At 41.2% G+C, this 18657-nt stretch overlaps 1 protein-coding gene across 1 annotated transcript in view; it reads right to left on the minus strand.

Moving 5' to 3' along the window:
• Positions 1–18270, minus strand: part of JPH3 (junctophilin 3) — a 150771-nt gene extending 132501 nt beyond the window's left edge. The window contains exons 1-2 of the mRNA XM_044659397.1: positions 18150–18270; positions 820–1597 (exon numbers count right to left, since the gene is read on the minus strand). Of these exons, the coding sequence (XP_044515332.1) occupies positions 820–1597; positions 18150–18270 (899 nt within the window). The remainder of the gene's footprint in view (positions 1–819; positions 1598–18149) is intronic.
• Between the last annotated feature and the right edge of the window lie 387 nt (positions 18271–18657).

Raw genomic sequence — 18657 nt, forward strand, 5'->3', positions numbered from 1 at the left:
CTCTCTCTCTCTCTCTCTCTCTCTCTCTCTCTCTCTCTCTCTCTCTCTCTCTCTCTCTCTCTCTCTCTTCCTCCCTCTTCTCTTCTCTCTCTCCCTCTCTCTCCCATTGTATCTAGCCAAACCTTATTCAGCTTCCAATATATGTAGTTTCCTTCCATTAGAATGTGAGCTCCTTGAAGGCAGTGGCTATCTCGAATGCTTTGCAAAGCTCTTGCACATGGGCCACCTTCAACAAATACTTGTCAGTTAAGTGGCAATGCCCATCTTAAGTGCTACCTCCTTCATGGGGCCTTCTCTGACTATTCTGACTGGCTTCCTTCTCTGACCTCTGATAGCCCCCCTGCTCAAGACCCCATATTTAATCATTTATTTATGAACCTTGTTTTTTGAGAATAACTTTTCTTTCTTTGTTTCTTTTTTCTCATTTCCTTCTAAACTTTCTTTTCCTCTACAGAGACTGTTCTGCTAATAACTAGTGTTTGACCCTTTTTTTCCAAGGATTGAGATTTAATCAAAATCACACAATCTCAACCAAACACCTTGCCAGAGACATCCCCATTCAGGCAACCAGGTGGTACTTTTGTCTGATGAAGGAAGGAAGGCCCAGGGATACTCTTCTTGTCCTGTTCGGGCCCCTAAATATGATTTCAGGATAACCAAAGGGGAGGTGCTCCTCTGTCCCATTGGCTTCTAACCACACCAGGTGATCCAAGAGATGACCAACAACTCAAAGACTTTGCAAGACTTCTCTACATCCCTCATCCATCACACCTGACTCCCCTGCTGCTCCCCAGCCCCAAATGGCCAAACCACCCTTACCTGGAAGCTGCAATCTCTGCTTTCTGCTTGGCGATGGTGGCTGCTCGCTCCGCTGCCTCCACAGCTCGGTCAACCTTTTCCCGGATCTTGCTGGCCCTCAGTGGAATCAGGTTCTTGCGCTTTCCGCTCACCAGAATATTCTGCTTGTATTTCCCTTCCTCCTTGGTACCATCTGGGAAAGTCATGCACCCGTAACCGTGACGTTTATTGTTGGCCCATTCCCCCTCGTACTTGAGTCCGTCTGATCGCTGGCTCAGCCCAAAGCCAGAACGTTTGTCATTCTTCCACTCGCCCACATAAGTCTCAGTCGTGGTGGCATCGATGTCATCCTCAATGACGGACAACTCAGCCTCCCCCTCCCCTAGGCTGACGGTGGAGTTGATGTCACTGGCAGTAGAGCTCACGGTACTCATTCCAGCCTCGCTGCGGAAGGAACTCTGTTTGCTCCTCTGGCTGGCCAGGCTGCTCTTGGATTCAGACTTCCGCAGCTTCAAGCCACTCAGCAGGGACCGACGGAAAAGCCCCTTCTTCTTGCTCTTAAGGATCTCGGCATCACTATGAGCCACAAGGACGAAGCCCCCCCGGGACACCGCAGGGCTGCCGGCCACGGCAGGTGAGGCGTCCGGGTGCAGCGCTGTGCCATTGGTGTGCTCACTCCGCAGTGAATTGATGGATGTCCTCAGGGGTGACCTGATGACCGCAGCCATGCCGTACGGGACACTCTGCCGGACGCCATAGCCTTGGCGCATTCCACCAACCCACTGACCCTGGTATGTCCCTGGAAAAGACAGAAGACAAATAAATGAGTGAGCTGTCATGTCACTATGTGTGGTACAACAGGGAAGATAAGTCACGGCAAAAGAAAATACTCTAGAACAAGGAGACCAAGTTTTGAAGAAAAGAAGAATGGGGTGGGGAGTGGGGAAGGACTTTTATCATCTTATTCTTTTATTCAAAAACCTTCAGTTACTCCCCACCCACCAAAGGATGAAGTTGAAACTCCTTAACTTGGCATACAAAGTCCTCCAGAATATGGCATCAAACCATGGACCTTCTGCTCCACCTAGACTGGACTATTCTCTGACTCTCAAATACATTGTATGAATTCCAAATTCCATACCTTTAGGGCTCATGCCCTAAATGAGAACTGGCCCAAGATGGTGACTATGCGAGAGGCTGGTGTGCCAGGATTATTACTTTCAGATTAATGACATCAAGGAATTTTCTTGATATTGATAGAAAATCCCTTGGTCAGCAGGTATGAACTGGAAAGAGGGAAAGAAGAGGACCTTTCTAGATATTTCTCTTAGATCGTCTTTCTCCTAGAGGCAAAAGTAGCCTTCTGAGCTTGTAAAAATGAGACCTCTCCCTAAAGTTAGCCCAAACACAAAGATTTCTACAGTCCCACATGTGGTAAATTTGGGCAAATCATTGGAGAAAAAAATCAGTTAAACATACAAATGAACTCAGTCTGGTCAGGCAAGAATGTCCATTGAATAGACTGACAAACACACATATCATGGAGGCTTATTTTATGAAAGGCATGTGTCACAGTAGGTAGAAGAAGCAGTCTTGAAAGCAGGATGCCCTAGGTTCATGTCTTGCCTCAGACCCATACTTGCTGAGACTCCCCTTTCTTTCTCCCTCTTCCTAATGACAGTAATGACATAAATTAGTATTTAGGTGACCATCTGGATTAATGGGGAGAGGGCAAGTCCTATCCCAAGGCAATCATAGGCTCAGTACAAAGCAAATTAATGACTAAATCTAGAAAAGATCTTAATTGAGCATCCAGTACAATACGCTTGACCTATAGATGAGAAAGCCAAATACCAGAGAGGTTAAATAATTTGTCCAAAGTCACACAGTGTCTAAGTAGTGTAAGACAGACCAGAATCTGGTGGAAGAGAAGAACTATGGGAGTTATTGCCAATAAGTAGGAAAGGAATAGCTTCCAGTGGGTGTCACCAAATGGACAATGACTCCTTCTATCTACCCACATAGCAAGCTCTGTCATTCATGCCTTCATCACTATTATAACAGTCTCCTAATCGATACCCCTGCCTCAAGTCCTCCTCCACTTCAATCTATCCACTGCAGAACTGCCAAAGTAATATATCCAAGGACTAATTCTAATTATGTTACTTTCCTGCTCAATAAAACTCTAGTGGATCCCTATTATATCTAAAATCTAATATAGACTCTTCTATTTGATATTTAAAGCTCTCCACAACCTTATTCAAGCCTTGACATAGTTTACTTGCCTTCAAGTGCCTCAAGGAGACCAGGTACATCAGAATCTACTAGAGGGTAGAAAACCTTTTCAGAGTTAGCCTGCAATATATTCATTTATTCCTTCCCTAATGGGGGGAAGATTAAGGTTGCCCACAGATCAGTCCTTCCCCAGCTGGCTACCATTCATCTAGACACTTTGGTTATGGTTAGATAAAGTATCATAACTAGGAAAACAGTAAGAGGGGTGCGATCCCTTTTAGAAAATACAAAAACTCTAAACCCTAGACAGCTAGCTATAAGCTAAAACTATAATTATCAGTTAATTCTCTAGCAAGAATTGGTTGACAGTTCACAGAATACAAGATAAGACCTAAGGGTGATACATAGGGGGTAAAATATTAGAGATTAAGAACCAGAGAACCCAGCTCTGCTATGTGTCACAGGCAAATCTCTTAAATGACCTGAGCCTCAGTTTCCTCATCTATAAAATGAGATGGCTTCCCAGGTGTAAATCCACGATGATGCCAGGTAGAAAGAGGAAGAAGAAAAGGCATCTGATAGACAAAGTAGAAGACAGAAACTTCTCTAGTTTGTATCTTCAGTTTGGCTGAGAGCTGGACCCAGCCCAATCACTCAGGATTCTCTTCTGTGCCATAGCTTTCTACCTCCTTTATCTGGTGAACTCAAATGCTACTTTCTCCAGGAAACGCTCTGTGATTCCCATATTAATGAAGAGCTTCCTCCTTCCTTGGACCTCACAAAGCATTTGGTCTTTACCTTTCTAGTGAGCTTTTTATGAAAGATTGTATATTATTTGGAGATTTATATTTGTCTCTTTCCCTTCGTTTCTTTGCTAAATAAATCTTCCTCACAACACTTTGAAGGCATGGACCATGAATAACAATAATGACAATAATAATAATTACAGTCAATAATTATATGGTACTTTGAGGCTTGCAAAGCACTTCACGGATATTTCATTTTAACCTCACAACAACCCTATGTGGTAGGTGCTAGTGCCTAGCATTAAATGAGACGATATCTGTAAAGCGCTTAGCACTGTGCCTGGCATATAGTAAATGCTAAATAATTGCATATTTCTTTCCCATTATACCCACCCTTGCATAGTATACTTCAGTCTGGAAGTCAACTAGCAATTATTGCTTATTATATGCCAGGCACTGTGCTAAATGCTGGGGATTTAAAAAGTCCCTGCCCTCAAGGAGCTCATAATTGACACATAGTGGGAATTTAATAAATGTTGCCTAAATTGCATGGATAAAGGGGCAGCTGGGTAGCTCAGTGGGTTGAGAGCCAGGCTCTGAGATGGAGGTCTTGGGCTCGAATCTAGCTTTAAACAGTTCCTAACTGTGTGACCCTGGGCAAGTCACTTAACCCCCACTGCCTAGCCAATACACAACACTGTTTCTAAGAAGGAAGATAAGGGTTTAAACAAAATTACATGATTAGAATGAAACTGAAGACCAATTACATGACTTAGATGGATTAGGCAGACCAAAGAATTGACTTATCCAAGTCACTTGCCAACTCACTGGACCACAGAGCACACACCTTGACGTGGAAGTAAAGATCCAGCATATACAACCTGTATCATATTACCTGGGGACTTGGGGATGGGGGAGAAGTGAAAGGGAGGGAAACATGGATCACAAAATGTCAAAAAATTATTATTAAAATTTTATTGACATTTAACACATTTTTAAAATAATTTTTATGAGGAAGTAAAAGTCCATCAGTCATATAACAACCCAACACCTTCCTGGATTAGACTCAATCAATACCATATCTCTGAAGCTGTCTGTTTAAGTCTCTCATCCCTGGACTTTTTTGTTCATGTGCTGATAGCTGTATGTTTGATTCCTTTGGAAATCCCATGTTTGTTCATCCAAGTATTTAAAAACATGATTCTGAGCAGAGATTCCACAGGCTTCACCACACTACCGAAAGGGTCCAAGACACAAAAAAAGTTAAGAGCCTTTGATTTAAGAATATTAATGCTGGGGCAGCTGGGTAGCTCAGTGGATTGAGAGTCAGGCCTAGAGATGGGAGGTCCTGGGTTGAAATGTGGCCTCAGATACTTCCCAGCTATGTGACCCTGGACAAGTCACTTGACCCCCATTGACTTACCCTTACCACTCTTCCACCTATGAGACAATACACAGAAGTTAAGGGTTTTTAAAAAAGAATATTAATGCTGCATAAAGAAAAAGAACTGTGGGAGTAGAAATGCAGAAGAAAAACATATGATCTATCACTTGATATTTATATGATAGATATATGATTTGGGGTTTGGGTTTTAAAAGATTTAACTTTATTATATACAATATATAATAAATTAATTTAATTTAAAAGATTACTCTATTACAAAAATGAATAATATGGAAATGGCTATTGAGCGAAAATACATGTATAACCCAGTGGAATTGCTTGTCAGCTCTGGGAGAGGGGACAAAAGAGAGAAGGGAGAGAACTTGAATTATGTAACTATAGGAAAATATTTACAAAGAAATAAAGAAATATTTTTAAGACATAAAATAAAATGAAAAAAAAAAAGAATATTAGTGCTGGTGGCAGTTAGGTAGCATAATCAATTGGGAGACAGGCCTTGAGATGGGAGAGGCTGGGTTCAAATCTGGCCTCAGATTCTTCCTAGCTGTGTGACCCTGGGCAAGTCACTAAACCCCCCCCCCCATTGCCTAGCCCTTACTGCTCTTCTGCCTTAGAACTAATAAATAGAATTTGATTCTGAGACAGAAAATATTGGGTTTAAAATATATAAATATTGGTGCTTCTGCCTAATTGGTGACCATGTTGGCATTTCCTACCATCAGGCAGGTTTGATTTAATAATGAAATAAGCCCTCACACTACTAAAACTTAGCAAGAATTTCACAGTTTACTGTAACTGCCTTGTCCAAGATTGCCAATGACATCTCAGTTTCAGGGTGTCATAGGGAGAAGAGTGATGCATTTAAAATCCAAGGATTTGGATTTCAAAACCCAATCCTTCCATTATCACACTATGTGAGACTGGGCAGGTCATTTGTCCCGACTGAGCCTCATTTCTCTGTAACGGTAAAATGGAAGAGTTGGAACGCTGAGGCCCATAATCTGAAGAAGAGCATGAGAATAAATTTTGTACAAATGCAAAAAAAAAAAAAAGAGAGAGAGAGAGAGAGAGAAAGAAAGAAAGAAAGAAAGAAAGAAAGAAAGAAAGAAAGAAAGAAAGAAAGAAAGAAAGAAAGAAAGAAAGAAAGAAAGAAAACGGTGACTTCAACACTCCCTTCAACCTCTAAATCAATGGTTCCCAAACTTTTTTGGCTTACCGCCCCCTTTCCAGAAAAAAAAATTACTTAGCGTCCCTGGAAATTAATTTTTTTAATTTTAATAGCAATTAATAGGAAAGATAAATGCACCTGTGGCCATCACTGCCCCGCCCTGGATTGCTGCAGCACCCACCAGGGGGCGGTAGCGCCCACTTTGGGAATCACTGGTCTAAATCTTTGATCCCGTGAAATAGCCATGGCTTTCTCTCAATTCTCATTCCTCTTGACCTCTCTTCAACATCTGACACTGCTAAAGTCCCCTTCCTCCAGGATGTCACCTGGGTTTTCATGATGCTGTTTCCTCTTGGTCTTTCTTCTGGTTGTCTGACTGCTCCTTCTCAATCTCCTTTGTTGCATTCCAGTTCATCTTCTACTCCCCAAGTATGGGTTGAGCCATATCCTGGGCCCTTTTTTCTTATCTCTCAATGTTCTCACTGACCTCATAAGCTCTCATGTGTTCAATGGCCACATTTACATAGATGATGGCCAAATTTAAATAAAAATTAATCCTAATCTCCTGAAAACATCTCTAACTCAACTAGTTACCTTTTCCTCAAAACCTAAATCTCTTCTGAACATCCCTGTTTAAATCCAGGAAAGACATCACACCACCATCCTTCTAATCACCAGGTTTGCAAACTCAGGGGATCATGGACTCCTCATTTTCCTTCACACCGCATCTCCAATTAATTGCCAAATTTTATTTCTTCTTATTGTTCAGTCATTTTCAGTCATGTCCAGCTCTTAGTGACCCCATTTGGGGTTTTCTTGGAAGAAAAACTGAAGTGGTTTTCCATTTCCTTCTCCAGCTCATTTGACAGATGGAGAAACCAAGGCAAACAGGGTTAAGGGACCTACTCAGAGTCACATAGCTAGCAAACCAGATTTGAATTCAGGAAGATAAGATTCCCTAACTCAACATCCAGCACTCTATCCACCACACCACCTAGCTGCCCTCTTATCTTATTTCTACCTTCACAATATCTCTTACATCAACCTTCTTCTCTCTCCTCCCAGGGCCCCATCACCATGGCAACAACCTCCTTAATTGGTCTCCCAGCCTCTTCCCTCTCCAGTCCATCATCCCCACGGTGACCCAAGTGGTATTCCTACAGAACTGATCTGACATGTTGTCACTCTCTTGTTCAGTAAACTCCAATGGCTCTCCATGACTTCCCAAATCAAATACAAGCTCCTGTGTTTGGCACAAAAGCCTTTGCATCCTGGCTCCAATTTTTGATGCTCTAGCCTTGGTACATGTTACTCCCCCTTCAAGCACTCCACGGTCTAGCCAAATTGGCCTTCTTGCAGTTTCTAACATATGATATTGCATCTCCCATCTGCCAGACTTTGCAAGGATGTTCCCTCTGCCTGAAATACATTCTCTTCTCCTCACCTCCACCTCTTAGTATCCCAAGTTTTCTTCAAAGCTTAGCTCAAGCATGGCTGTCTCCATAAGGTCATTCCTGTTGCCTCTAGCTGCTAACGTCTCCCCCTTCAAAAAATATTTGCTTTGTGTTTATCTGTATAAATATAAATGATTCTATGTATATCATGTGTATACACATATGTTTTTGTGTTTTGCACATTTGCATATGAAATACATTTATGTCATACCTATTTTCTCCCCCTATAGAACGTGAGCTCATTATTTCATTCTTTGTCTGTGTATTTTCAGCACCCAGCACAACGCTCAGCACTCGGCACATTTTAAGGACCCAATAAAAGCTTGTTAATGAAGTGCTTGGTTGATTTACAAAGTATATATACATCCATTTGCAGAAGGATAGATCACAGGATTAAAAGGTTATTCAGTCTAACCCCTCATCTTTTCAGAGGAAGAAACTGAGGCCAGAGAAGGGAAGGGGCTTGCCCTGGGTCACACAGGTAGCATAGTATGACTAGATTTTCCCTGGTTTCCAATAGCTAGCAGTTTTTAGGCACAGTGTTCAGGTGGGATCTTTCTCCATTAATATCATCCTTGCTTCATCCTGCTCATTCTACCACTCTTCGGAAGGCTAACAAACTCCTATGATGGCAAGTCTTGGCTCTGCCATATCTCCTTTGTTCCTTGTTCTTCTCTCAAGCCATTGCATCCACAGCAACAGGAAGACAGAGTTCTGGCATGATGGATAAAGCATCAGAGTTGGAGCCCCAAAAGCCTGAGTTCCAATCTCATCTAGATCGTTTACCATCTGTGCAAAACTGGACGAGTTACTAAGTCACTTTGGGTCCTAATTTCCTTATCTTTAAAAACAGGGATAACTGTGCTTGTAATGCCTACCTCACGGTATTGTGAAAATCAGACAAGATAATAAGGCAGCTAGCTAAGGGGCACAGTGGACGGAGTGGCAGTCCTGCAATTAGATTTGAAACCTGGGTTCAAATCTAACCTCAGATACTTATTAACCTCCGCCTTGGTTTCCTCATCTATAAAATGGAGATGATAATAGAACCCACATCCCAAGGCTGCTGGGAGGCTCAAGAGATAATATCTGTAAAGTCTTTTGCAAACCTTAAAGCACTACATTCATAATGCTATCTATTTTTGAGGCAGCTAGGTGGCTCAGTGAATAGCACACTAGGCTTGAGATTAAGAAAACTCTTCTTCATGAGTTCAAATCCAGCCTCAAACATTTACTAGCTATGTGACTCTGGACAAATCAATTAACCCTATTTGCCTTAGTTTCCTCATTTGTCAAATGGCCTGGAGAAGGAAATGGCAAACTGCTCCAGTATCTTAGCGGTGTAACCCTGAACAAGTCACTTAACCTTGTTGGCCTCAGTTTCCTCTTCTGTAAAATGAGCTGGAGAAGAAAATGGCAAACCGCCAAGAAAACCCCAAATGGGGTCATAAAGAGTCAGCCATGACTGAACACACAACGACAGCAATTACTATGGGTGAAAAACATGTTATGAACTTCAAAGTACTACGAGTGCTAATTATCATCATCATCATCATAACTGAGAATTATCATAGGCTTATAGGATGACAGAATTTAGAAATGGAAGGAACTGTGTAACAGATCTCCATAATGAAGTTGAGCTGGTGATTAAAGCTGGGTCTGAGGCTGAGGCAATCAACCTGGGGATCGGGGGTGGGGGGTGCTGGGTCCTGGAAGACTCCTACCCAGCTCATTGGAACTATCAAAGACTTTGTGCTGGCAGACAAGTGCCCACTGCTGACAAACGAGGGGCTTTGAGACCCTGGCATGGAAAGCAAGAGGTAGCTAAGATGTTACTAGCCTGGGAATGAAAACTCTATCTCTGTGAGTGGAGATACAAAGACAAAACGAAACAGCCCCTGCCCTTAGAATACTTAAAATTCTTTCCAGGTAAATAGTAAGTACCTATGAGGTGTTACAGAATAAACACAAAATACATACAAGGATGGAGCCACTAGATGGTGCAATGGATGGAATGCCAAGCCTGGAGTCAAGAAGACTCCTTTTTCTGAGTTCAAATCTGGCCTCAGATACTTCCTAGCTGAAGGACTCTAGATAAGTCACTTAATCCTGTTTGCCTCAGTTTCCTCATCTGTAAAATGAGCTAGAGATGGAAATGACAAACCACTCCAGTATTTTTGCCAGGAAAACTCCAAAAAGGATCACAAAGAGTCAGACATAACTGAAATGACTGAACAATATAACACTGGCGGTTCAGATAGCAATCTCTGGGGGTCTGGAGGGCATAGCAGAAAGTCTCTGTGGTCATTAGGGGAAAAAAGGCCGGCATATTACTAAAAGAACTGTAGTTGGTGGCTCTACATTCAACCAAATGGTAGCCAAGACCCCGGTGAGAAACTTTTAGAAAGGAGCCCTAGAATGGCCCCAGAGTTTGGAGTGGTACAATGGGTCCTGCATTAGCTCCCTTGGACAAGGAGAGGAGTTGTTATTGGGGAAGGATCAATATCCAGTCCCTGGTGGGGACTGGACATGAGAGCTGGGATAGGAGATGGAAAAGGTGGTCAAGTGGGGCCGCTGGGCTCCAAAATAATAGAGCTAGGACTCAGATCCAGGCCCTCTGACTCCATTCTATTTATTCCACTACATTTTCCCCATTACCTAATAAGCCATGGTATATCTCCCCCCACCTGACCCTTCGATTATAAGCACTTTGATGGCAGGAGGGATTTTCAATTTGTCTTTTTATCCCTAGGACTCTACATAGTACCCAGCAAGCAGTAGGTATTTGACAAATATATAAATGTTAGCTGTTTTAATTATCACATTACCTAGTCTATCAATAAGCAGTTGTTTTATTTTTTAAAAAATCTTACCTTCTGTCTTAGAATTAATACTTAGAATTGGCCCTAAAGCAGAAGAGAGATAAGGGCTGGCATCTGGGGTTAAGTGATTTGCCCAGGGTCACACAGCTAGGAAGTGCCCCTCTAGCTGCCCCTAAAAAGCATTTTTTTAAAGTTTATTTATTTAATTAGTTAATTTAGAATATTTTTCCATGGTTACATGATTCATGTTCTTTGCCTCCCCTCCTTCCACCCCCCTCTCATAGCCAATGCGCAATTCCACTGGGTTTTACATGTGTCATCGATCAAGACCTATTTCCATATTATTGACATTTGCACTAGGGTGATTGCTTAGAGTCTACATCCCCAATCATATCCCCATCGACCCATGTGATCAAGCAGTTGTTTTTCTTCTGTTTCTGCTCCCACCGTTCTTTCTCTGGATGTGGATAGTGTTCTTTCTCGTAAGTCCCCCTAAGAAGCATTTATTGAGAAGGGCAGCTGGGTGACACAGGGGATAGAGTGCCAGGTCTGGGATTGGCCTCAGACACTTCCTAATTGTGTGACCCTAGGCAAGTCACTTAACCTCATTTGCCTAGTCCTTGTTCTCTTTTAGAGCTGTTACTAAGATAGAAAATAAGGGTTTAAGGGAGGGAAGCATTTATGAAGCATCTATTGTACAGTGTCTCAAAAGTCTCAGTATAGTCTTAAGCTGCCAAATCTCTAAAGCTTTGGGGACACTCCACCTGCCAGGCTGGATTCTATGGGATTCAAATACAAAAAGGAGATGTTACCTGCCCCCAAAGAGTCACATTCTATAGAGGAAGATGCCAGGCACCTGAATAAGAATATTCAAAGTAAATAGGAATCTATTTTGGAAAAGCAGACACTAGGAGGACAGATAAGGAAAGACAGCTAATATTTATTCAGCATCTACTATGTATCAGGCATTGGGCTTTGCATTTTACAAATATTATCTCATTTGATCCTCACAACAATTTTGGGAGGCAGGCTATTAGTATCCCCATTTTATAGATGAGGAAACTGAGACAAACAGGTTTAAGTGACTTGCCTAGGGTCATACAGCAAGTAAATATCTGAGGTCACATTTGAATTCAGGAAGATGAGTCTCCCCAACTCCAAGCTTGGCACTCTATCCACTCTTGCCACCTAGCTGCCCTAGTATTTTGCCATTTCCTTTTCAAGTAGATTAAAGCAGAGATTAAATGACTTTCCCAAGGTCACACAGTTAATAAGTGTTTGAGGCTGATTTGAACTCAAGTCTTCCTAACCCCAGACTGGGCATTCTATTCACCAAGCTACTTGGCTACTTATTCTTCCTTCTAATGCTTAAGATAGTCAGTAGGGGAAGTATTACAAATATCATCACCCTCATGAAGAAACAGGTTTAGAGAGAGTAAGTTGAAAAGTTAGTACTGGAAATCATGTTTAAGGCTCTTTTCATTCTATAACACATCAGTTTTCCCACCTGTAAAATGGGGATGATAATAACAACTACCTCCCAGGATTGTTGTAAGGAGAAAATGAGATAATATTCTTTAAGTGCTTTCTTTGCACACCTCAAAGGACTACATAAGACTAGCAATATTAGTATAAAAGAACAAAGGATCATGAGTTTGTCCACCTAAATCATCGCTATTTACTCAAGAGCTCCCCTCCCTCAAGAACAGTAAGAAGAATAAGACCAAGAAATAGATCACTTCTATGCAGAGATTCTGTATCCTGGAGTTAGAAGAGTCTCAGCACTGGGTCATCTCATCTGACTCCTGCCTAAGCAAGAACCCGGAGCCACCACTGCCTCCAAGAGCTGGCAGGAGCCTCACAGAAGAGGCAAGTCCTCGGGCAGCCGCGAGACCCAAGCATGTGATGGATTCATAAAAGGGACGCAGAAAAAGGGCCAAAGCAAGAAATCACGTCGGTCTGCTTTAAACTGTTTTGGCCCTCTCTCTGCACTCCTTTCACAAATCAATCACACGATCGGTCCCGCAGTTGTGTGAGGGCATGCCTTTTAGGAAGCCCTTCCTGTACGCCAGGCACTGCTCTAAGCTGGAGATGCAAAGGAAGGCAAAAACACAGTCCCCGTCCCCAAGGAGCACCCCAGTCTAACAGGAGCAACAACCTGCCAACAACTATGGGCACACAAGACAAAGACAGGGTGTTGTTATTCAATCATGTCCGACTCTTCTTGACCCAATTAGGAGTTTTCTTGGCAAAAATACTGGAGGGATTTGACATTTCCTTCTACAGCTAATTTAACAGAAGAGGAAATTGAGGCAAAGAAGGTAAAATGACTTGCCCAGAGTCATATAGCTAGTGTCTGCCATTTCCTTCTCCAGCAAATTTAACAGATTAGGCAGTTGAGGCAAAGAAGATGAAATGATTTGCTCAGTCACATAGCTAGCACCTGCCATTTCCTTTTCCAGCTAATTTAACAGATGAGAAAATTGAGGCAAAGAAGGTGAAATGATTTGCTCCAAGTCACATAGCTAGTGTCTGCCATTTCCTTCTCCAGCCAATTTAACAGACAAGGAAATTGAGGCAAAGAAGGTGAAATGACTTGCTCAGAGTCACACAGCTTGGCATCTACCATTTCCTTCCTCAGCCAATTTAACAGAAGAGGAAATTGAGGCAAAGAAGGTGAAATGACTTGCTCAGAGTTACACAGTTAGCATCTGCCATTTCCTTCTCCAGCCAATTTAACAGATGAGGAAATTGAGGCAGACTTAAGCGACTTCCCCTGAGTCACATAGCTAAATGTCTACATTTAAATTTGAACTGGGATTTTCCTGACTCCAAGGCACAGCACTCTACCCTATGTACCACCTAGCTGCCTTCAAGTGGATGATATTTATATAGCACTTTGAAGTTAACAAAGTCCCCCATATACATTATCTCATTTGATCCTCTCTTGAACTCTATGTGCTAGGTAATATAGGTGTTGCTATTCCATTTTCATATCTATATATCTATATCTATCTATCTATCTATCTATCTATCTATCTATCTATCTATCTATCTATNCATATCTATATATCTATCTATCTATCTATCTATCTATCTATCTATCTATCTATCTATATCTGTATCTAAGGACACAGAGACTCTGAGAGATCAGGTGGTTTGACCAAGGTCACATAGCTAGTAAATGATGGCATCTAGATTTGAACTCAACTCTCTCTTGATCCCAGGTCAAGAAATCTTGACACTCCACCATGTTGTTTGTGTAAGAAATCATGTTCATTTTTCCTTCCTTTCAAGAGGCATCATATTAGTATATTCTATAGGGAGAAAGGTCCAAGTGCAAATTCAGCCTCTGACATTTAATTGCTGTGTTACCAATTTTACTAAGCCTCAGGTCACTCTGAAACACATCAAGCTGGAGTGCGTTGCTATCTGCTACCATGCAAAGGTTTTTCAAATTTGAATTTGTTTATATTGCGTCCATTTGATATAAATCTCCTTTCAAACAGACGCGATATAAACAATTTCAAATTTGAAAAACTGATCAACTAGATAGCAAGTTCAGATCATATACCCTAAAACTTGAAATTAAAGAAGTTTTCCAGCTGGAGGCCAAAAATTTGCTTCCTTATCTGTAAAATGGGTTAACCTACATGAACTCCAAAGTCCCTCTTGCTCTAAATTCTATGATTCTTTGACCGTGTATGTATGAGAATGAAGCACCTTCTGGCAAAGTGTAATATTTCAGTCCAATTTTATTAGCCCCTTATAATTTTGTGCATTTATATAAAGTTTATATTTTATATTTTAATGTATTTATATAAATTTGTACTTATATAAATTTCTATATTTTAATATATTTATGTAAATGTATTTATTTTATATTTCAATATATTATATGAATTTATATTTTATATTTATATCAATTTATATGGTTTATATTTTATATGGATTTACATATTTTATATTTTAATAGATTTATATGTTTCATATATAAATTTATATATTTTACATATTATTTACATTTATATATTTAGGGCAACTAGATGGCACTGTGGATAGAGCATCTTCCTGAGTTCAAATCTAGCCTTAGACACTTACTTAGTGGCCTCTGGGCAAGTCACTTAACCTGTTTGCCTCAGTCTCCTCATCTGTCAAATGAGCTGGAGAAGGAAATGGCCAACTGCTCTAGTATCTTTGCCAAGAAAATTCCAAGTGGATTGGCAGGCCAGGATTCATGACTTAAAAATGACTGAACAACATTTCTATTTACCTATATTACTATGCTGTTTGTTCCAAATATAGGTATATGTATGTGTGTATGTATATATATATATATATATATTATATATATATGGAGAGAGAGAGAAAGAGGGAGGGAGGGGAAAAGGGAGAGAGGGAGAGGGAGAAGGAGGAAGAGGGAGAGGGAGAGAGGGGAGGAAAGATGGAGGGAGCAGAAAAGGGAGGGGGGGAGAAGGAGGGAGGGGGAGGGAGAAGGAGAGTGTGGAATATGTAGTGAATACAGAGCTGCCTTGCCAACCAGGAAGACTTGCTTGGATTCAAGTCCTTCTGTGTGCTAATGGCCATCATCTCTTAATATTTTAGGCCATTTTCCAAGATTATAAATTGTAGAGAAGGAGCATTCTAGAGGCAGTTTTCTCACTCAAAGCTCTGGTACCAGTAAAAATCACAGCCCCAATCCCTATCCCTAAGACCTTAAAGGAGACACATTATGATAAACTAGCCAGAGTGATTAGCCTTGGAGTTGGGTAGACATGGATTCTGGTCCTGCCTCTGACACAGAACTAGCTGTGTGACCATAGGGGAATGATTTAACCCCTCAATGGCCATGGCTGTACTCTAAGACTATAAGTTGTTGATCGGGATTGTGGGGTTTCCATTCCAGGTTATTTGTGTATTCACATTATATGAAGGCTGGATTCAGCTGGTAATTTAATTAAATTTAATTCCTCTCTTGCCCTTTGGAACTAATTTGAATATATAGACAGAGCCTGCCTGTAACAGGGTAAATGACAATCATTCCAAAGCAGCTGCCTTTTCCCCTGCCTAAGCACCTTCTATGGACTTTCTTTTTCAGATCTACAGTTTGAGACAGTGGGAGCCAGCTTTACATGTCTGGGGCTTTCCTTTTCTGTCCACTTTGTTTTCCTGATGCTATTGATTTACGTTTGACCAAAAAAAAAATACCAGTTCACACTGTTATAGTACTTTAGGATCTGGCAAGTGTGGGGGGGGGGGTATTTAGATGGCACAGTGGATAGAGTACCATGCCTAGAGTTGAGAGGATCCAGGTTCAAATCTGACTTCAAATACTTCCTAGTTAGATGACCTTGGGCAGGTCACTTGCCTAGCTCTTGTCACACTCTTCTGTCTTAGAATTGCTACTAAGTTAATGTAAAAAAATTTTTAATGAAAATCAGAACTGCTACTAAGACAGAAGGTAAGGGATTAAAAAAAAAGATTTAACAAGTGCTTCCCATTCAAAAAACATTTGAGATGGGTCCTGGAAAAATATTCCCATTTGAAAGTGAGTCAAGTGACTTGTCCACAGTCACATAGCCAAGAAAAGCAACTAGATAGTACAACAACCTGGAGTCAGGAAGACTTGTGTTCAAATCCAGCTTCAAGACACTTCCTAGTTGTGTGACAATGAGCAAGTCACATCATCTATCTGACTCCGTTTCCTTAACTGCAAAATGGAGTGATAATAGCACCTATTCCGCTCCCATGTTGGTTGTAAGGATAAAATGGGATAATATTACAAAGCACATAGCACAATTTATTGTTCAGTTGTTTTCAGTCATGCCTGACTCTCTGATCCCATTTGGGGTTTTCTTGGCAAAGATATTAGAGTCATTTACCATTTCCTTCTCCTGCTCATTTTACAGATGAAGAAACTGATGCAAACTGAATTAAGTGACTTGCCTAGGATCACACAGCTACTAGGTATCTGAGGCAGCATTTGAACTCAGGAAGAAGACTCTTAGCCCGGCTCCTTGTGCACTATGGTGCCACCTAGCGGCCTATCTGAGGCACTTACCTACTAGGCACTTAATGATTGTTTATTCCTGTGTTTCCCTTGCTAAGAAATATCAGGACCAGGATCACAGCCCAAGTCTTCTGCTTCTTAAGTTCAGTGTTCTCCTCACTACACTACTCTGCCTCCTAAAAACCATCCCAAGACAAAACTACCCAAAGTTGCAACCCTGATTGTTTATTGGAAGAAAGAAAAAAAAAACAACCAACCCCCTTTCAGGTGTATAATTTTTGTAAAATCCAAAACTTAAAAAAATTTTTTTGAGAAAATTTTCAGGAAAAGAAGCTCGCTAACTCCCCGAATCAAGAAAATGAACTGTTTGGAGAAAGTGTCATAAAGAAACCTACACTGCATCAGAAGATCCAGAATGAACTTTGGGATGTAATTTATTGAACTGAAGGGGGTTGAACACATTTATTCTGAATGTAAACTCTTATGCCAAAGGGTTCTACCCCCTAATTGGCTTTTTGTCAATGCACCTAGCAAACATTGGTTTTGCTCTCTCTCTTTTATTTCCCTCTTATCTCCAACTATTGTAATTTCCTCTTAGAAAGTACAATATTGTATGCACCTTTAGCTAGAAGATCTTTAGAGGTATAAGCTGGTTATGTTAAATGATTCATAGTCTCTCAAAGAATCACAGGGGGATTGTGAAGAGTGAATCAAACTCTATCAATCAGCAACTTTTAAGTTATTCAATCAAAAACTTAAGTACCCCTACTTAGTACCTTACCTGTTACTAAGTATGAGAGTTCACAAGTCACTTGCTAGAGTGGGTGACAACTCGAGAGGCCACTACCCTGGCCCTGGGCAATGCTAGGCAAATTGAAAGACTGAAATTGGTTCCCATAAAGTGGGAAAGGGACAGGAAGTGACGTGGAAAACGGACTATAAAAAGTCCTAAACTTCCTCTCCAAGGATCTTCTCCTTGAGGCTCCTCCTTTGGAGTTCTTCTTTGGAGTCTCTGCTCCTTGGATCTTCTAGACTTCAACTTCAGCTTAGAGCTATGGGCTTTTTGACTAAAGTTTTTGCCTATGGGACTTCAACTTTTGGCTTTGGAGTTTCTTGGAGTCAGAGCCTTTGTTGTTGGGTTCACTGCTGCCTCGGTGAGCTTAGCTCATGAGGGTTTTTCTGCATTGGGACTTTGCCTGGATCCTATCCAGATTGCTAGTAAGATTGGAACTCTGTTGGGGAGCGAGCTTCATTTCACAGGATCATCACTTAGGGTAGGCTAGGCAGTCTCCTTACCTCTTTCCCTTCCACATTTTCCTCTTTTTACTAATATTCCAATTAAACAAAATTGTTTAAAACTGCTAATAGTTTTCCTGACTTAAGGAATAATAATCAGCAACCACTTTTTATAACTCTCTTATTTAGTCAAAATCTCAATTTAACCTTTATACAGAGCAATCCCTGAAAGGTCCATTGCAGGGATGTCCCATAACAGAAGGCTGATACACTACCAGATGCTTCACCCTGCACCAGTCCAGTAGCTGGTGATTTTAGGGTGACAATGCTACGAGTCATCTTCATGACATACTGGAAGCAGAAAGACCAGAGCATAAAGCTGACCCAGCGTGGCATTATTACCATGAATGCTCAGATTTTCCAGAACACTGACGATGTAAGTGGTCTCTGCCCAAAAGAGCCAGCTTTATTATCCATTGCCCTCTTACCTGGGTGTGTGCCACTTCAGGATGGAGCCCAGTGCTATCTTAGAGGAATATCAAATCTCACCCTTTCAGGATAGGGAGAGAATAGCATGTTTCAGGGCAAGAACAAGAAATTCAAAAACAAACTTGGTAATTATCCAAATGGGAGCCTGCTAGAACATCCGGTTCAACCTCTTTCACTCATGTTTTTGATTATCTACAAAGTAATGAGGTCTGGACCTTCTGAGCCATGTGGGACATAATAAAGGAGCAATGTGGTGGGATCAAAAGAGAACCAGTCTGAGAGTCTTGAAAGCTG

The sequence above is a fragment of the Gracilinanus agilis genome, chromosome 2, assembly GCF_016433145.1.
Source record: "Gracilinanus agilis isolate LMUSP501 chromosome 2, AgileGrace, whole genome shotgun sequence".
Taxonomy (NCBI): Eukaryota; Metazoa; Chordata; class Mammalia; order Didelphimorphia; family Didelphidae; genus Gracilinanus; species Gracilinanus agilis.